The sequence below is a fragment of the Acanthochromis polyacanthus genome, chromosome 13 (assembly GCF_021347895.1).
Source record: "Acanthochromis polyacanthus isolate Apoly-LR-REF ecotype Palm Island chromosome 13, KAUST_Apoly_ChrSc, whole genome shotgun sequence".
Lineage (NCBI taxonomy): Eukaryota > Metazoa > Chordata > Actinopteri > Pomacentridae > Acanthochromis > Acanthochromis polyacanthus.
In genome coordinates, this window is record NC_067125.1 from 17,728,208 (window position 1) to 17,743,132 (window position 14,925).

Below are 14,925 nucleotides of genomic sequence, written 5' to 3' on the forward strand. Positions count from 1 at the left end.
TTTGTGGATTTGTTTTTTCAGTATTGCTGTAGACAACACTGCTATGCAAATGTGATACGAAATTTTCAGCAACTTCTACAAACTGCACTAAAACATATTCAATGTAATGGGAGAACAAACTACTTCTGCTGGCTGCCACTAGTACTGTAATCCGTGTCAAACTGAACGATGTACCACAGTACAAAGTGATGAGAAACTAGATAGTTTACACAAATGCAAACCAGGTGGTTTTGTTTCTCAGTTGAAACATTATTCCTAGTTCCCAGTTTTATTACACCTCATTATTTTATACTCTTGCAGCTGATAGTTCAGCAAGAAGATCAGTCCTGTGTAATTATCAAAATTGACTTACAATACGTGAACAATGTAACTGTGTCAACATGTATTCAGTTTTTGACAGTTATCTGTATTGAAACTGACAGTACTCTGCCCTAAATAGAAAATAAAAAGCCAGACAAGCTACTTTAGCCAAGCAATGTTCTTTCTCCTACCTGACCTAAATGCAGTTTTGTTTGAAGAACACAAATATTTAACATGATAGGTTTGAGCAATACAGTTTTCTTCTCCCCAGTGGGGGTCTTGGTCATCACTGGTGACATGGAAAAATAATCAAACCTGTTTTCTAAATGTTTCTCCGCATATTCATTGTCAATCTGAATTATGGAATGTGAGGGTTCCTTTACTAAGTACAGCTTGACCAAAACTGCTGCTGTCATGTTGTTGCATTTAATAGTCAATCCTTGTTTGACATGAGAAAAGCATACCTGGTGTGTGAGTCTCTGAGTCAACAGTGGCAGAGAATCAGCAACAAAGTGGAATTCATCTGGAGTGATGCTCTGGCAGCAGTTAGCTGCAATGGCCAAGGCATTCCTCTGAGCATTGATGCTGAAGAACTCCAGGTAGAGGAGGCAGTCGGCAAGCCCACCCTGTGAGGGATGACATGTTAGCATTATAACCGTGTAGAATAGTGGCCATCAGAGAGAGAACTCTGAATTATGGGTGCAAAAAAAGACTTACAACACTTACAGCCTGCAAAATGGCTTTGCTGTGTCGCCTTGACAGCATCTCCAAGGCAGTCAGGGCCTGCTCTGCTACGTCAATGAACTGGATCACCTGAAGCTGCAAACAAGAAGATGGAACAAACCATTAGCAATCAAAAGACTACCCCTGTGAATTAACAAGCAATTAGGGACAGAAGAACACTACATCCACACTGATATATTTTTGCTTTATACAAACGCTGTCCAGACAAGCATTCTGACTATGTTTCAGAAATAATCTCTACGCATCTCAACAGTCCTGAAAATATCATATATAGCATACCACATGACCATTTGTGTACACTGGGCATGGTGGTGTCACTTTAAAAATGAAGCAGGACGCTGGCTGCTTAGTTGTTCAAATACTATAAGTGAAAAACAGCCATGGCAAAAAGTAAGACCAGAGATGGAAAAGTGCAGTTAAGCACTTCCTTAAAGGGGAACTTCGTTTTTTTTCAAATGTCATTTCATACATGTGAGTGATGGAGAAATGAATTTTCGACATAGCTCCAGTATTTAGCCAGGCAGGCAGCTTAGCAGCTCAGCTAGCAGCTCAGCTAGCAGCTCAGCTAGCGAAAAGTATGGGGAGCATGAATCAGAGAACATCATGTAGTGACAGTGAGACACAATCAAAAAGTAAACATGTCCGCCTCACTGTTTCAGACAGTCTTAGCATCTATCTGTCCAGACTAAAATGCATCCTGGCAGTATTCATACTAAAACGGTATCAATTGTTTACAGAAGTCTCAGTTTTAGAGGTCCTAAAACACCAGAGTGTTGGATCTACCGTGTGGACAGTAGGTATAAATTTAGCAGAAGTTATAGGCTTCAACAAAAAAAAAAGAATAGTATGAATGTAGCTACAGACAGCAGTCTCTTACCTTCTCCAGGAAGACAGGAATAGCATCGACCACCACAGCAGAAGATCGAGGGAGTGCCTCCATCATGTAAGTGAGTGCACGTGAGGCGTGATTCATCTGTGTGCACACAGCAAAGGCACACACACAAAAAAAAAATCAGTTCTATTACAAGGAAGTAAATTAAACAAAAAAGGCAACTACAGCCATGGCCATAAGTTTGGACACAGCATGACTGACTATGTCTGTTTTGATGTCTATTACAGAACATAACTAATATTTTTTGACAGCACCACTTTAATTAGTCAACAAATCAACAAGGGATATAATATTATCAATAAAATCCAACAATTGGAACAACTTTGTTCCCAAAACATAATATTAGAAGAAAATAACAAAAAAAAATGCAGTACAACCGAATTTGGTAAGAATAAGAAAATGACACCAAACTCCTTTGATGTTTTTTTAAATATGAAACTTAATATAGTTCTCAGGAGTTGTGTACTGTATTGTAAGTGACAATTTTGTGGTATTTTCTAAGATTCACAAGTGTCATGGTACTTGTGTCCAAACTTATGGCCATGGCTGTACATTATAAGCAATAAAAATTTATACTCACAATATCAAAGTTATGCTCCATTTGTAACAGTGTAATCTGTGGAAGAAGGTTGAGAGAATTAACATGCCAGTTTAGAACATCACACTGAAAAAATTAATATTCTTCCTCTCTGAAGGGCATGTTCTCAATACAAAAAACAATGTAGAACAAATTCATGCATAGGTGAGGCACAACTTCAAAAAAAGTGCAGGATGGCCCTGTTTAATATCCGTGCAGCATTGAAAAGTTAATGGCTGAAAGCAGCAGACCTACCAAAGCAGGCACCACGCTTTTGACAGGAAATCCACCAAGAGTTTCCTCATTGCCCATCACCAGCAGCTGGCACATCTCAATTGCAGCTTGGAGCTGTTGAGACTCGTCACCTGTAGCCTGAAGGCCCTGCAGGAGCTGCTGAGCCTTAGAACCTGAAATAGGGGTTGTAATTTTATTCCACAGATATTTACAGCTTAACTGTGATGTGAGTGTAAGAAGACTGCACTCACTGGCTCCACTGCCTATGGTCCTGTGAAACAGTTGTGACATGCGGGGTCCCAGGGGTCCAAAGAGATGTGGGGGGAGACCTCTGGCCTCCAGTAAGGCTACAAGGAACACAAAGAGCAAGGTTTAGAGGGCAACTATGTACAATAGGTAAAATACTGACTTTTAGTTGTGATCAAATGGAAAATCTGAGAGGTGTTACAACATACCTTGAAGCCTTCCCATTTCAGAATCATCAGATTCACTCTCTCCAGAGGTGGTCATGCCCACTGCTCCAGCAACTGAGCTTGAAGCTAGACACAGATATTGCATGAAAATAAAATTCACATTGAAAGCATAACAGTAAAAATGAAAATCTAGAAGTTAATGGCAGTTGAAGCCTGAAACTCTGATGCTGAAGACATTTCATCCCCATGTAATTTTATGGAACTTTCTTCTTGGTTTCACTGATGATCCACAACTCATATCCAGATTTATTTCAGTTTCATTCTTTCGGCCTTTTAAAGGTTCATTCTCATCTTTGTCATGGCCTATGGCCCAGATCATGACAACATAAATTTGGTGTTATAGGTACCTGAAGCTCCTTGTGATGCCTCATCGGTGCGAGCAGCTGATGAGTTGGCCCCATCTTGGTTGTTGTCGGAGTCGGCCATTTTCTCCTGTCGGCGAGCGTCGGCTGCCCCGCGCTTGCCCAGGCCTGAGCCCCGCCGACTGTGATATGAGTTCAAAAAGATTGTCAATATAAGTGACAGCAGAAAAATTACAAAGTGCCATATGTTCTTTGTCATCACAGGACAGAGTGTGACACAGGGTTGTAAAAACTACACCACATGTTTTTGAGGACGGCAAGTATCAAAACAGTAAATGCACATTGGTGTAACATCCAGGTTTGTACTGTTTCAGATCGATATGCTGTCACTGGCTCTTGTGGTCTTACACAATTTTTTGTGTATATTTGAGGTCATTCGTCACACAGCTGATATGTTGTACTTGTCAATAATGACGTCACCTCGGTCAAATCTGTTTTTGTTTCATGAGATACTAGAAATAAACTGTGATACTTTGATACTGTAGTAGACACTAGCTGGTCAGTTGTTAGCAGAGAGGCCTCTTGTCTCCACTCAGGTACTGCAGCACATGCAAGTCAGATGTGTGACCAAAAATGATTTTGAAAAGAGATATTCTAATCTTACAACATTCTAATGTCAGATTTACCTAAGAAGAAACCAAGAGATGCTATCTACAAGGGCTGTTTCGTAAAAGAGTTTTCAATTAGAGGAGCATTTTAAATGTTTATTTAATTGTGGAAAGTCCAAAATATGCTTGAGAAATAATATTATATTATTTGCACACCCTTTTAATTGAAGTTGAGGATTTTTAACGGTTATAACAAAATTTCTTCTGTACAAGTGATTTAATTAAAAAAAAACTCTTACCAAATAAAATAGTAGTCATAATTGTACTTTGTTGGTACTCTGACATTTGTTTTGTTGAAACTTTTAAAAACATAAGCTCTGATGCAGGTTTATTGGGTACAACTGGTGAAACTACTACCATTCACTGTGCTGGCCTGCACTAAATCCTAAAAACATGTTGGTTATAATGTAAAGCTTTGGCTTTTGCAGTGGTCCGTAGTGTACATTAAACTGAGGCTGACGAAACTGAAGATTGGTACATTTCTCCCAATTTTTAACTACAATGTATACCAAGTCCTTAGTGTAACTCATACCTGGTGCTGGCACAGGAGCCCGTGGTCTTCTGGCGTGTGCTCCGCCGAAAGCTGGGGAGCTCTGCTGGAGGAGACTCGCTACGCTTCTTAGTGGATTTCCTCAAACCTGCAGTGAAGTAGGTGACATTTAAGTACTTCTTGACTGGGCACCAACATCGGTATCAAGTTCTTGTGACTGAAATACATCCTCAATACAATGTAAATCAAAACCAGCATGATATTTGTGTTGATGTTTTGGCCAGATGACACAAAGCCTTTTTCCTCTATGTATCATTATGACTGTAGTAAAATAGAAAACAACCTTCCATGTTTAGTTTTTGCTCATAGGTCTGAAAAACTTTGGTCAGTTTAGCTATTAGAGTAAAGTTTGATGCTGAGCATTGCTTAGTATTACTTTCCAATACAGTAAAGGCTCAGTGTTGCCTCTACCACCGACCAAATGGGTATTAATAGTAACACAACCATGGCCCTATGACAGAACAACCTTCATGCTAGATCTGTGACTCATAATTCAGTAGTGCAAAAATAAACCTAAAAAGGTAGGACTAAATGAATTAAACATAGAAGAACAATCATTTTTGGACATCATTTGACCTTATCTTTGCCACTTACACATGGTCAAACAGCAACACCTCACAGAAACTGTAGCACAAGTTTTCAAATATTCGAAAGAAAAAGAAACTCAATGCAACTGCAAACTTCTTCCAATTATGCAGGCTGAAGGAACATCAATATTTTACACTGGTACAACAAGATTTTTTTATGACCAGTCACGAGAAAGTCAGTGAATCAAATGCAATTGTCTTGCCCATGCTTACTCACCATTACAGCTGAAAGTAAAAGTATCTGCGAGTGTTAAAAGATAGCGGCTGTCAGATGGCAATACTGAACAAGTGATGAAGTTCTTTCCTTCAGACAGAAGCAGCATACGAGTCCTTCCCTGCCCTCAAACATACCTCCGGTCAGCTGGTGGGCCAACACACCAAAGCCAACTTAGGAGGGGTCTCTCCATTTGGGCCATAGCCCGTGGCACAGAGCCCATTTCAGTTACTATCCTTTTACCCACCTAGAACAGCTTGCCCTGACAATGACCTGAGCAGTTTACACTCACTTCACCATACACACCAAATTTCTACTGTAATACATTTGTGTTACTGACCTATCAGCTTACATCTCCCCCTCCTTATACTTAGAACTGGTACTGAGCCTTAATAAATCTGAAGCACTGAACAAATGGTGTCTATAGCTTTGCACATTGTTATTTTGATACTGCCTTACTTAAATTAATGTCTAATTGTGCAGTGTACTTAATTTGGACTTCACAGGAAGTCTGACTTTATTTTAGATTGAACACAAAAGCACTTATTTTGGTATCATTTTGGTAGACATCATTTTTGACAGACTATACAAGCTAGTATCATTACGGCATCAATATGGGACTAGACTACATATGAGCTACACTACCAAAGCATTTAACACTAGAGCCTGGCTAGACTGACATTTCTGCCCAGTTGTAACTTACAACAGAAAGTAAATCCACATGTAGACACACTGTGGCCATTAAATGGTTTATCTACCAGAGATAACTGTAAAAAAAAATGTATGGGCAATTTGTCAGAAACAACTTTTAGGCTAAAACAAAAAACAGACGTCATTAAAGCTTTTTTTAAACTTTCACATATCAATATTGACAGCAGCCTTGACAATATGGAACAAATTCACTTTAACTGGCAGCAAGGCTCAGATTTTTTTATACTGCAGTTACAAAAATGATAATTTCACAAATTTACTAACAATAAAAAAGAAAATGAATGCAATGCTAACCTGATGTTAGTCCAGCTGCTAGCATAATCCCAAAACACCAAAATACATCGTGATGACATTATTATCCTACTTCATCAGCTCTTGAGTTTATCAATAGAAACAAACTTTACTATTATACTCAGTGTTCTGCATTCACAGTATTTGTCAGTACAGTGATTGAATTAATGATTAAGTCAAGAAACAATATAAATGGCATCATAAAGACTATTTTATCAAAAGTCTTGTTGACTCTTGAGTGTGTCTACCATACCTGTGAAATCATACATTTGCCCCATGCTGACGACTGAGCAACCAGCAGTATTTATGTATTTAGCTATTCTCCAGTTTCAAGCTACTGGTGCTTAAGTCTGAAATCTGAGCCAGTTCACCAGCACAGTGAAGCCCACACTCACCACATGTGAACTAAAAATGCTAGTGAAGACACACACACACATTTTGCTGTATGCAGTGTGTTTAAGTGTCAGCATCGGCATTTATGTGGATATATGTAGATCATCTGAGTTACACTAAAGCCTGGAAAAAAAGCCATTGTAAGACTTTATCTCTACTTTTATCTATTATGTATTACTCTACTTCATCAGAATGAAGCATTTATTTACACGTTTACCTCTGTTGTGTATGTGTGCTGTAATGTTTCATCAAGTAACTTTGCTCCCAGGGGTTTAGAAGGAGGTTTTGTAACTGATGCTGTGACGCTGCGTGGAGCTCAGGTCCTGTGACATTTAATCCCAGAGATGTAACCTCCATCCAAGCACACCAGAATAATGTGCTGACCCACTACAAGCCAATCACAACCCCATTTAAACACTCAATATTTTAATACAATTACTAATTCACAAATAAATTTCCTTCCATCACACTCAACCGTTCTCATCAATAAAAAAAAATCTAATGTGAAACTCAGATATTTCTGATATAACAAAAATATGGTTCTGGTCAGACTGTGGACTAAAATGAACATTTCTACAATGAAAGAGAGGTAATACAACTCACTTGCTAGTTTAGCTTGTAATCCTGAAGGCCCAGGTTTGGAGGTCTCAGTTTTGGAGGATCCGGGCAAGGACAATTTGGGTTTTGGCAGGTTGACTTTGGGGTTGAAGCGTGAAGCCCACTCAAATTTTGAAGAGCTGGCAGCTTTGGCCTGCTCCTTGTCACGTGTACTACGACGTGGGGAAGGGCTAGATGCAGAGCGAGATCGACGTGCCTTAGTCTGATCTTTTCCCTGTTTGACTCGTGCGCCCTGCGTCGCGGCGCTGTTGGTGCCTGTAGTGGAGGAAGAGGAAGAGGTGGAGGCAGAGGAGGAGGAGTCTGTCACGTTGCTACACCCAGCTTTGGCTGAGGCGGCCGATTTAGACGCCAGCTTGGTGGGTTTTGGAGTTCTGCCCTCGGTACGATTGGGGAGGGACCCAACGGTGCTACTTAGACCGGGGAGAGAGTCCGCTTTCTTCCGTTTCTGGATTGGTGAGGCCCCAGCGGCCACACTCTTCTTGCTCTGACCTCGGCCTGACGATGCAGGTGGTTCTGAAGGAAGCGATCTCTTCTTGGACTTAGCTGGGCCTTTCTTGGTCTCTGAGGTATTGTCTCGGGATGGTGGGAGCGATTTGGGTTTCTTGGCAGGGGTTGGTGCAAAGGTACTGATTTGGTCAGGAGCTGCGCTTCGCTTCAGCCCTCGGGTGCCTTCACTCTTAGACTGGTGGCCTGTTCGTTCTTGTTCAGATGTTCCTGCAGCCTCTGGGTCGTCTTGTAACACAAATGAAGCCACGGACAGAGTAAGACCGCTTCTGTTAGGGAGCAAAAGGAACGACAAAATGCCATCTTAGGAATTTTCTGAAATCGGAAAAATTAGGAATTGCAATGCAACTATCACTGCACTTATTCAGATTTAGTACCACATTCAAAGGTGTACAAAATGCATAACAATAATGGATGAAGTTCAAACCCTAAATACACACAAACATACACTAAGCACCAAATAGAAAATAGGGGTACCTTCTTGAGCTGTGCCCTCTGGACTGGCCAGTGGCTGAGCTGGCTGTGGCTTTGGGAGCCTTAGAATTAGGTCTTCTACTTTCAGGTGGGGAATTTGCTTTATGTTTTACCTGCTCTGACTGCAACCTGTAAGGTTGGAAATTAAAGAGCAAGGAACAGTGTGGGTGTCGGTAATTAAGCCACATGAAAGAGCCTTGATCAATCCCCAAATCATTCTGCCTGACCGCATTCGCATATAGTTTAATCATTAACACCTTTGGAGTAGCATGAGGAACAGTTAAGGAGAGTTAATCACTGACTATGATAAAAGAATGCAAAATAAGCTTTTTGATTAAATAGGTCAATAGAACCATTCAAGATCAAATTAAAATTCCAACCACCTCCATACAAACACCAACCAAGTACAAATTCCCCAGTACTCAACATCTGCCTCATCTGTTGCTCTTTTCAAAACAAAGTTCAACTAATGTTCCTCGAAAACTATGACTGCTGCCTGTTATGGATTCAGATTTTATCTAAAACTGGAAGGTAAATATGCAGTTAGACTCACCTTCCCGCGACTGTATGGTCTTGTGGCTGGGCCGCAGCAGTGTTCCTCTGTGAACGGCGCAGTGACCCCCCTGGATTGGAATTAGGCCGGTTGGACATTGGCACCTCTCTCCTGAAGGGACATACCCTTTCTAGACACTACCATTCACTGCAATCAAAGAGAAAGAGAACATATGTATGAAGTGAAAAAATGGAGTTGTGAGCCTTGCATGTATGATGGTCTCCCTCAAGTACTGTGTGTCCATTGTCTATGGTTGTTCAAAATAAGCTGTTATGCTATATGTGAGACACTTCATTCAGATTTTGAGACCATAAAGCATAAGTTCACCCATCCAGCCCATTTAAAATGATTACAACAGTCTCATAAAATTTTCAGATTGTATATCAAGATACTCTCACCAGATAACAACTAGCTAATCCTATTACTGACACTCGGATTTGTTTTTGGGCTGCCAGAAACACCACATGTAATAACAAGTGGTCAATTAATGCAATCAAAAACAAGTAGACTTGACATTATTTTACAGACTTTACATACACTGTAGTTCTTTGATTAAGTAGTTTTTCTAATCAATGGATTTCCTTTATAAAAAAAAAACAGTAATATCCACAAAGCTCAGTTTGTGCTTCCATTACCTTCATACTTTCAATAGTCTTGCCACAGTAGAAAAATATGCATACATATAAACAACTTACCATAAACCGTAAAGACTCTTTAACATGAAATCTTACTATATCTATCAAATTCTAATCTAATGAGATAGCAACAATTTTGTCACCATGTGTTAAGAATACAAACAGTCCCATGTTGCAAAATACCAGCAAGTATCTTACTTCTTCTGAATATACTTGCATTTTTTATATCCCCATACTTTTAACCCCTTGACAGGAGGAACTGCTGTCATTCATTCACTCAAAAATAATAATCTTTATAATGTAACTTTAAAACATTAATACAACAGCAAAAGTCTCCTTTGAGTATTCATGAACAAAGTCACACCAAATCAAAATAAAAACACTAGTGGGCAGGCTGCAAGTCAAACAAAAAATAGAATTATTATTCAAAGTCTTAAACCATTTAACACCAATAACTGCTGAAATTCTGTAAAATCATCATAAAATATAAATATCTGACAAAGGAGATTATTGTCAGGGGTACAGTACAACAACCAAGGTCAGGGTGGGAAATAAAATGTCTTCTACATGTGAAGAATTATATTCTACATGAAGCTCTCTTATGCCAATGACAAGTGGGCACTGATAAGAGAAATGATTGATATGGTTTCAATACACACAGCAGGATGATTTATCATCTGATAGATGGAGACTACTGAAATGAAACCTAAATACTATTTCTTATCTATAAAAGAAAGATTATTAATTCAGCCAATTGTTAAAAGTTTAAACCTTGATATCTTGGATATTGATCATAAAAATACGCCACAGTTGCCAAGCTTTCAGGGCCATGTTAGGCCTACACTGACAGTGCATCCTAGTCTTTGTTATTCGTCCATTCTGACAACTGGTGCACCATACTCGCGTACAATGTGGTTAGTTAAGCACATCAAATGATCGACTGTTTAAAACATTCGCCGGCATCAAGTTTCTTCTACTAAACAACTAAACAAGCACGACAGTGTCCAATTTTTAGACCCACGATTTACATAGGCCTGTATTTCTGACGTAGTTGTCTACCACCACCGACTACCGTTAGCATGTTTAGCCACTCATATCCTAGCCAGTCCCATACATTTTGACAGTAGCTTAGTCGCATCCGCATCTTTACATAAAACTCTCACGACAAAAAAGCGAAGCTTGTAGCTGCTAGGTATTGAATATAAAAACGAGAGAATGCAAATAGGCTAGTAATTCTAAACCAGAGACTAGTTAAAGTTACGTTAGCTAACGTAGCAATGGTTTCATGGAAATGCGTAGTTGGCGTACCGGTGTGTCAACCTGTTTAGCTAGCTCCCCAACTAAACCGACTGCCAAATTCGACAGCTACCTCGTTTGTACCTTATTTGTGGTATGAAATGGCGAAATCCTTAATGAGTGGCAAAGAAGACCCTTATGTGGCAAATAACGTCTACGTTCACTTGAGATTAGCTACACACCGAAAATGGCAGCATCGGCTGGACCGTCTTTCGAAAGCGGTTTAATGTAATAAAGCTAGCAGGCTAGAAGGAACCAGCGTAAGCTAACTTTGTATTCTGACTGCCATGACACATTGGTATGTGTCTGGCTGACAATCAAGTTTAAAGAAAAAAATATATATTCATGCCTCTCACGCAAGTTAGCTCACCTTCTATACTGTTTGATGTGGTCATCAAATCCAAGATACACAACTGTCAAGTCGGCAGATAACAACGCAAATACAGTGCCACTGTCTTGGCAACTGTCAACGCAAATGTTGTGAAGAGAGGTGTAGCTAACGTTAGCAAGCTAGGACAACTAATGTTTTCTAAGCTGACTTAAGGCCAATGCCTGACTCTCATTACAGCCCTGGCTAGCGTTTTAGCTAATGTTAGCCATGCAGAAACAACTTGATTACAAACAAACAATACGTAAACAAAGCACGTGGTTCTTGTTAAGTGTTGGGGAAAGGGGCAAACTAACGCTAAACACCTTTTTCCAGTTAACGTTAAGTATCTTGGCCACAATGACAAGTATCGAGGCTAGTTAATTATTAGCAAGCTAATGCTAACTTAGCCGAGCAAGATAGCGAGTGCTTCTTCAATGACCGTTCGCTCGCAAACACCAAGCTGACAAAAATAAACACTTGCGTGTTAGCTATACACGTTAGCCCTACTGGTTGTTATTAATTAGGCCAGTTGTCCCATTGGCAATAAATCGCTGACCTTATCAATACGGAATTAGCTATTGCGGGACAGTCACGAAGCTGACGTTTAGCGATGTTAAATCAAACAAGAACGTTATAGCTATTACCAGCTAACCTTGGCATGTAAGCTAATTAATATTAGCAAGCCTTGTTGTCGCTGGCTAACGCTTTGCCAGCTCGACATGATGGCAGTGGGATTTCAATTACAAATAAGAGCTCCGGTACAAGTCACGAATTCGGTGTTTTGAGTGCAGTTTTGTCAAAATTTATTAACATTTACAAGTTGACTAGCTAGCAGCTAGCACGTTAAGGCTAGCTAGCAAAAAGAAATGGCCTCTGATACCTTTTAGACACAAAAAAACAGGAAAGCAGGAACGGGATTCGAGATATTTTCGCAACACTGAACCATAATTCCGCCGATGTATTTCGATACTGAATAACATCGAAAGTCCAAAAGACTGTTGGCTGAGATGTCACTGAAAAAATCTAGCTTTGGTATAATGTTGTTACCTATTTGTTCCAGTGTTGTAGTTGTAACAGACAGTGCACCAGCTCCTCTTTTCTCTCTCTACCCCTGCTACTTTCACATCAGCTGAGGGGGCCTACAACTGCAATATACATCCGCGTGATTCATCCGCTCAGGGACTAGTTACCTCTGTTTTTTGGCATCCGCTTGTTTTGAGTCAACAAAGCTGCAACGACCAACGGGTGTATTTCTCTGTGCATATATACCCATGTGTTTTCTATACAAAAAGATGGTGTCATGCTTGGGCGATATAGAGACAATCACTGCAACACTGAAGATATTGTTAACATTAGCTTGCCACAAATATTAAGTATTAATCCGCTGGGTCGTGACCTCCCCCCTCCCCCATTTAATACAAATTATATACAAATACATAAAAAAAGTTATCTCTATAAATTGATTTGAATGCCCGAATTACATTTTTCTTATTACCTTACCTCAACGTAAAATAACATCCATCCAACAGTTTCCTCTGCCGTTGTCTAAATGACATAGCTTTTCGGTTGTCATGGTTACAGCTCTGCGTCCAAAATGGCGTTTTTGCTCAGTGAACAACTATATCTAATAAGTGGTCAGGGTCCACCACCTCCAAAAGATTTTTTTCCAGCTTGAGATTACCAAAAATGAAGTGTAGTATTTGTAAAGGTCTCTATAAAGCAGAGTATCTAAGACTGACTCTGTAAAAAGCTTGGTGATGAAACAAAAAGCCTGCTGTACTAAACTGAAGCTAGCTTAATATTCACCTACAGCTAGCTATCTTGTAATGTTACTGCCCATTATTTCATACTTTGTAAACTGCATACTGCATACTGCTAAGTTCCGCAGAGAAAGGAAATACTCATCAAGTTGAACAAGGAACTGATTTCAAACTTATCTAATATGATTTTTGAATTAAAAGATTAATACAATTAATGCTTCAGTGGGCCAAATCCATCATATCTAAGTGAATTCTCTAGAAGATAATTTTTTATTGTATTTATTATGCATAAATAGTATGTTATATTGACATAACCAAGCATGACTGCATCTTAAGGCTCTTCTAGATGAATCACATCTTTATTGTGGACTTACTTTTTAAAAAAAATAACTTTAGGTAATTTGGAAATCATGGAAGATTTCTGTGCGACTTGAACATAGAGGCGCTCCACCCAGACAGCTGAAGATGGCCCATCAGGAATTTCTGCATGCCAAAATGCTGCAACGTAAGGTTTCTTCATCTGAATAATCACTACCTAGTAGCCTTAAATTACATCTTTGATACTATATACCACTTTCAATGTTTTTGGTCTTACTCCGTTCTGAATCTTGTTTGTGGTACCATGTCTTAGTTGGGGATCAGTATTTGCTTTAAAAATATATCCTTTTTCAAAGAAAGCTTTTGCAAGTTTTGGAGAATCTCATGCAAAGGATGTGCCTTGTCATCCATAGGTGACGTTGTTACTGTTTTTGGGCAGAGGATCCTGGATTACGCAGTATCACTTTGTCAGGTAAAGGTCGATTATCTGGAGCGCTTACCTGATGACCTATTGCTCAAAATTGTGTCCTACCTGCAACTGAAAGACACAACACTGCTTGCACAGGTTTCACAGATTCAGAAAGATGATAGCATCTTTAAAGGATAACAGTACAAGACTGTGTTTATTAGTTGATGCAGACGTAGTGTGTTAGTTTCTATTTTGTCCTTCTCCAGCATGTGCATTTGTGTTTATTTATTTTTTTAATACTGAAAAACCCACCTGTAAGTCTGCATTATGTTCTCTTGTCTTGTCTTCTCTTGGCTCTGACTGAAATGCATTAGCTTTGCAACTCAGAGAAGTTTTGGGAGGAGATGGTGAGAAATCGCTGTGCCGAGTTTTCTAGTGACATGGAGGAAATAGCAAATGCCATGGGCTGGAGGACAACCTTTTTTACCTTCTTCCACAAGAGTGCCATTAAAAAACAGTAGTGAATAAAAAAAACAGAACAGTTTTCTGTCTGTGTAGACCTCAGTCATCCAGGTCATGGTAATCCTAGGAGCTTCCAAAGAAAACAACTGTACTTCTCTTTTAGGTTTTTGAAACATAACCTTCAAAAACTTAAGAGTAGTCCGTTTTTCTTTTCTAAAGCTTCTAGGACTAAACAGCTTTATTCTGCTATGAAATAACTGTTATACAAATCCAGTCACAATGAATGAAGAGCCAATATTAATTTTGCGCTTTGTGAAAGAAGAGTCAGATTTATAGCGTTTTCAGTTCTGAGTGACATTTATGTGATACACACAATATATGCCACATATTTTTTTAAACAAATCTGTATTTTTGTCTTTCTATGATCTAGATACACTTTGGATGACACAAATCCCACATATTCAGTGAATAGCTACTATTACTTGCATGTTTGTTTTAAAAAGTTTACATTGTGTAATGTAACTGGTAAATGAAATTAGTGAACTACATAATATTGAACTAAGTGTCAGATTATGTCTTCTGGATAAAAA

The 14,925-nt window shown here is 39.2% G+C and overlaps 2 protein-coding genes across 9 annotated transcripts in view; one reads left to right on the forward strand and one right to left on the reverse strand.

Annotated features, from left to right (window-relative positions):
- The window catches only part of trip12 (thyroid hormone receptor interactor 12), a 31,438-nt gene extending 18,878 nt beyond the window's left edge, over nt 1–12,560 (reverse strand). For 2 of the 8 annotated variants that reach the window (XM_022192596.2, XM_022192594.2), the window contains exons 1-13: nt 12,434–12,560; nt 9,086–9,232; nt 8,536–8,661; nt 7,540–8,327; nt 4,723–4,828; nt 3,568–3,704; nt 3,203–3,286; nt 2,999–3,094; nt 2,769–2,920; nt 2,517–2,552; nt 1,922–2,017; nt 1,018–1,119; nt 765–926 (exon numbers count right to left, since the gene is read on the reverse strand). In XM_022192596.2, coding sequence (XP_022048288.1) covers nt 765–926; nt 1,018–1,119; nt 1,922–2,017; nt 2,517–2,552; nt 2,769–2,920; nt 2,999–3,094; nt 3,203–3,286; nt 3,568–3,704; nt 4,723–4,828; nt 7,540–8,327; nt 8,536–8,661; nt 9,086–9,183 — 1,983 coding nt within the window. In that variant the 5' untranslated portion in view covers nt 9,184–9,232; nt 12,434–12,560. Of the gene's footprint in view, nt 1–764; nt 927–1,017; nt 1,120–1,921; nt 2,018–2,516; nt 2,553–2,768; nt 2,921–2,998; nt 3,095–3,202; nt 3,287–3,567; nt 3,705–4,722; nt 4,829–7,539; nt 8,328–8,535; nt 8,662–9,085; nt 9,233–11,100; nt 11,120–11,386; nt 11,518–12,266; nt 12,288–12,433 lie in introns of those variants that run through there. The other 6 variants (XM_022192595.2, XM_051957813.1, XM_051957811.1 and 3 more) reach the window with 6 other exon arrangements.
- Nucleotides 12,561–12,892: 332 nt separating this feature from the next.
- fbxo36a (F-box protein 36a) lies at nt 12,893–14,445 on the forward strand. Its single transcript, XM_051957814.1, is given in 5 exon segments — nt 12,893–13,046; nt 13,048–13,077; nt 13,543–13,651; nt 13,878–14,040; nt 14,238–14,445. Coding segments are annotated over 5 exon segments (525 nt in total). The 5' UTR covers nt 12,893–12,980; the 3' UTR covers nt 14,395–14,445.
- The last annotated feature ends 480 nt before the right edge of the window (nt 14,446–14,925 follow it).